Here is a 3,847-nt window from a genome sequence, read left to right as displayed (position 1 = left end):
TCTTTAAACTCATGTAAGCCAGAGACTCCCTGCCCATTTTGCATTTAATAGCATCAGTAAAAAACAACCAGTAAATCAGGCTTGGGTGAAATCAAATCCATGGTTTTATTGAATGAGTAATAAATTAGTACACATAGTAAAATATCACACAGTTCACGTGTACTACATTTAAAAAACCAATGAGTAAAATAAAACCATACTCCAATCACCCAAGCCTGTAGGGAGTAGATATATGTAGTATATAAATAATAACTTAAACATTAGAATTCAATAAGTAATGGCTTAGTAACAAAGTGTTGTACTGTTGTAATAAGTACTTGGCACATGATAACATAAAATGGTTACAAGATAGTCTGATGATGGGTCACTGCCATTGGAGGGAATTAGGAAGTCGGACACACGGACGGAAAAGGACATGAACAGTTTCCGGACGGACATCATCTGGCCACTTAGACAGAGGAACAACAGTCTATGTGCGCGCATGGTATACGCAAAGTGTCCAAGCAGTGTAAGAGTTGGCGGCGGGCTGATTGCAAGTCTGACCAGATCACCAAGTGGACATCCATCGCAGGACATTCACAACGGAAATACACACACATATATGTAAGGTGTACTCTTGGCAAGATATATCACAAAATATAGTAAAATACAAGGTAACATATATACAGTGCAAGGTGCCAGCAGCATGATCAAATACATCTAATTATACATCCTAATGTACATTGCGAGGATCTTAACTAAATGTATATACATAAGGCAACTAAACAGCCAAACTGTGTAATAACCAACACATGAGAGTTACACAGTTAAAATAACTACAGTACTTTGCCTATTGCTTGTCCTAAGGTGGTTGCTACTTGTTGTCGGAAGGAGAGAGAGGGGTCAAGGTAGGTTTTATAAACATCACTACGCCAGTCCCCTTGAGTTTGAATTAAATCAGGAGGCAGTCCACACTGTAAGGCAAAGGATGCCCCACCTCTCCTGAAGCTATGAGCAGAGTAACGACTAGGGTTGTAACCCAGTTTGTGCAAAAAAAATCTAAGTCGTGAAACAAAAATTCCATATGTCATTAATTTGGTAGAACTTTGTTGCCTAAATATAAAAGCTGGCACTGATTGAATAGAGCAGGGTGTAGATTTAAACAGCAGCATTAAGGCTGTGCTCGGACAGAATGGAGAATTAGGAATCAGGGGTAGGGGAATTTCCAAGGATCTTTGACTGTACTGAATGGTTTTAGACCAGTGGACAGTAATGATAACCCCATCAGCACCAAACTTGATATTGGAACGACACAGGTGTTTGTTAGGGTCAAAGTGACCCCATGATGGGGCTAAAAGATTTGACTTTCTAAAAAATGAGAAAAATGCTACTAGACAAGCTGCCCAAAAACAAATGTCATGCGGGGAAGACAAGTCAATGCAGGAAAACACTTGCTTAAGTATGTCAATTGTAATAGGTAACTTGGGTTTGGAGACTTCCCCTAACACCCGCCGGGCCCCTTTTAAAATGCTTGAAATGTAAAAGGAATCAAGGGGGTTGGGTTTTCCTGCTTCTAAATGCAGAATTCTAACAACTGACAGGTAATTCCGTAATGAACTAAAGGACAACTTTAGAGATAAATGAGCAATATATCTACCAAGATTAGCCGAGGAAATTGGCGCAGGTGCAATATTATTGTCTGAGCAAAACTTAAGAAAGGAGTGTAAATATGTTAGGTAAGTACGACGTGTGGAAGCTGCATAGGCATTAGTCCTCAGGTACACAACCCTAGAATCCAGAGAGTGGGTTTGAGATTCCGGTGAGGTGCCTAGACAAAAGAAATGACAGTGAGGCTGGTGACATATGTAGTAGAAATTCGGAAAATGGCATAGGGCAGGGGTATTTACTTAAGAATCTTATGAATGATGAGCGCTCGTGCAACCTAGAGATTGTGTCAGCCCTATCATTATGTGTACCCTTAATATGCCTAGCTGTGATATGAAAGTTATACTTTGCTGACAACCAAAACATATATCGCAAGAACCGCATAACTGTATTATTGCGAGATGTACCCTTATTAAGGGCAGAAACTGTGACTGCATTGTCTGAAAAAATAAGAATGCGTTTATTGGCCCAATGATGTGCCCAATAATGTGCAGCGAAGGCCACAGCTAAAACCTCTTGCTCATTTATATGCAAGTTCAGCGCATCTGGGCAATCTACTTCCCAGTTAAGGTAAAACCAGCTGTGCCCCCAGTGGCCCCCAGCACCTGCAGAGCAGGCATCTGTATATACTGCAGTAACAGGGACCTTATCAAGGAGCAATGATTTACCATTAAAGTGAACCATAAATGAGTGCCACCAATGCAAATCTTGGGACATATGCTGACTTATGCGAAGTTTATGGGAACTATGTTTAAGGGAGTTCATAGCATTTATCAAGCGGCGAAGGAATACTCTCCCACCATAGACAACTGATGAAGCCCAGTTTAGTTTCCCTATTAAGGATTGCAATTGCTTTGGATGCTTAGAAAATTTTAAGGAAAATGGCGTGGCCTTGCCCTTCGACTAATTCTAAGAAAGTGAAGAGAGAGAGGGAAGTGGGCGCAAATTTAGAATTCCCTCACGGCCTCTGATTGGTTGGTGCCATGCCAACATGCCAAGATCCATCGGGACCCCTTTTAAATATAGAAAAAGTGCCAAGGCGACCCGATGGAACTAACAACTCATGGTTACGTAATATTACCGCACAGTATCCCGAGACTAGCGCTGCTGACCAACCCAATAAACAAAGGACCCCCCGAGGCAAATAAACAAAGCCGGGTGGTCTAAAATTAGCAACTACGGTCAGCAACAGGCACTGCAGGCGGTAACAAAGTGGCAGGGTAGTTTTATGACACATGTATAGAATACGCAAATGGAAGAACATACGTAGACATTAATAATAAATTAAACAAAAATTTAATTAACTAATTTACTGCAAGTCAATAACATTTCTTCTGAAAAATCTTATAAGTTTAATAGAGACTATAAAATAGATAGAGAAATCTGAATTTAATAGCTATTTTTTTTAACTTAGTGAGGGGAAAATTTTTACGGAAATAAGACTATCGTTTATTCAAAGATGATTTTTAAAAACAGAAATGATTTATAAGAAAACTCAAAAGATAAAAAATAAAACATTTTTTTATTCAGCAACGTTGTTGCCATTATATTTATTTATCAATAGGCTCAGGAAGTATATTGATCACATGAGCAACAATAGCTATTACTGATCGGAAAAAATTCTTTTGAGTATCAAATACAAAATATCTAGAAAAAATATAATCGGATTTATCTTTGTAAAGATTTTCAAGTTTTATTTAAATATTCTTTACATAACTTCCGCCCCCATCCCATCCCTTTTCCATTTTACCCAAAGCTTCCCATATGAAGTGATATGATTTGAACAAACGTAAATCTTTATTACCTGAAAATGCTTCAACAAAAGTTACAGCATTTCTTGTCAAATGGTTTTGGAGAAAACGATGATTATAGATTGATTTCTATATGTCCACCTTATACTATTATATACCAAAAATCACCCCTCCCCAAAAAGTTGCAATACCGTATATATACTCCCGGGATCATGATGTGAACAAACTTGAATCTACAAACATAAGGATGCTTCTGAAGGCACATTAATCATATGTTGTACCAAACGGTTTTTGAAAAGAAGATTTGTTCCATAAATTACAAAGTAAAAAAATTGGACCCTACCCCCTCACTGTGGCCCAATCCTACCTCTAAGGAAAATGGTTTGAAAAACCTTAAATCTCCATCTTTCAAAAATAATTATTCAATGCTTAGATATCGTCAACATATATGT

The 3,847-nt window shown here is 38.2% G+C and overlaps 1 protein-coding gene across 1 annotated transcript; it reads right to left on the bottom strand.

Moving 5' to 3' along the window:
• Nucleotides 1–619: 619 nt before the first annotated feature.
• LOC128180534 (uncharacterized) lies at nt 620–2,649 on the bottom strand. The gene is made up of 3 exons (XM_052848654.1): nt 2,607–2,649; nt 2,052–2,249; nt 620–1,807 (listed from the first exon to the last, which is right to left on the bottom strand). Exons 1-3 carry the CDS (start codon nt 2,647–2,649, stop codon nt 816–818), a joined length of 1,233 nt encoding a protein of 410 aa, XP_052704614.1. The 3' UTR covers nt 620–815.
• Between the last annotated feature and the right edge of the window lie 1,198 nt (nt 2,650–3,847).

Source organism: Crassostrea angulata, chromosome 4 (genome assembly GCF_025612915.1).
Source record: "Crassostrea angulata isolate pt1a10 chromosome 4, ASM2561291v2, whole genome shotgun sequence".
NCBI lineage: Eukaryota > Metazoa > Mollusca > Bivalvia > Ostreida > Ostreidae > Magallana > Magallana angulata.
Note: the sequence above shows the minus strand (reverse complement) of the source record. Positions and strands in the feature narration are given on the sequence as shown.

Excerpts from the sequence above, each read along its gene's own strand:
- LOC128180534 (XM_052848654.1), bottom strand. The coding sequence starts at position 2,649 with ATGGATCTTGGCATGTTGGCATGGCACCAACCAATCAGAGGCC. Across the intron at positions 2,250-2,606 it reads GCACCAACCAATCAGAGGCC|GTGCTGGGGGCCACTGGGGG; the intron begins GTGAGGGAATTC and ends CCTGCTCTGCAG. Across the intron at positions 1,808-2,051 it reads AGTTTCTGCCCTTAATAAGG|GCACCTCACCGGAATCTCAA; the intron begins GTACATCTCGCA and ends TCTTTTGTCTAG.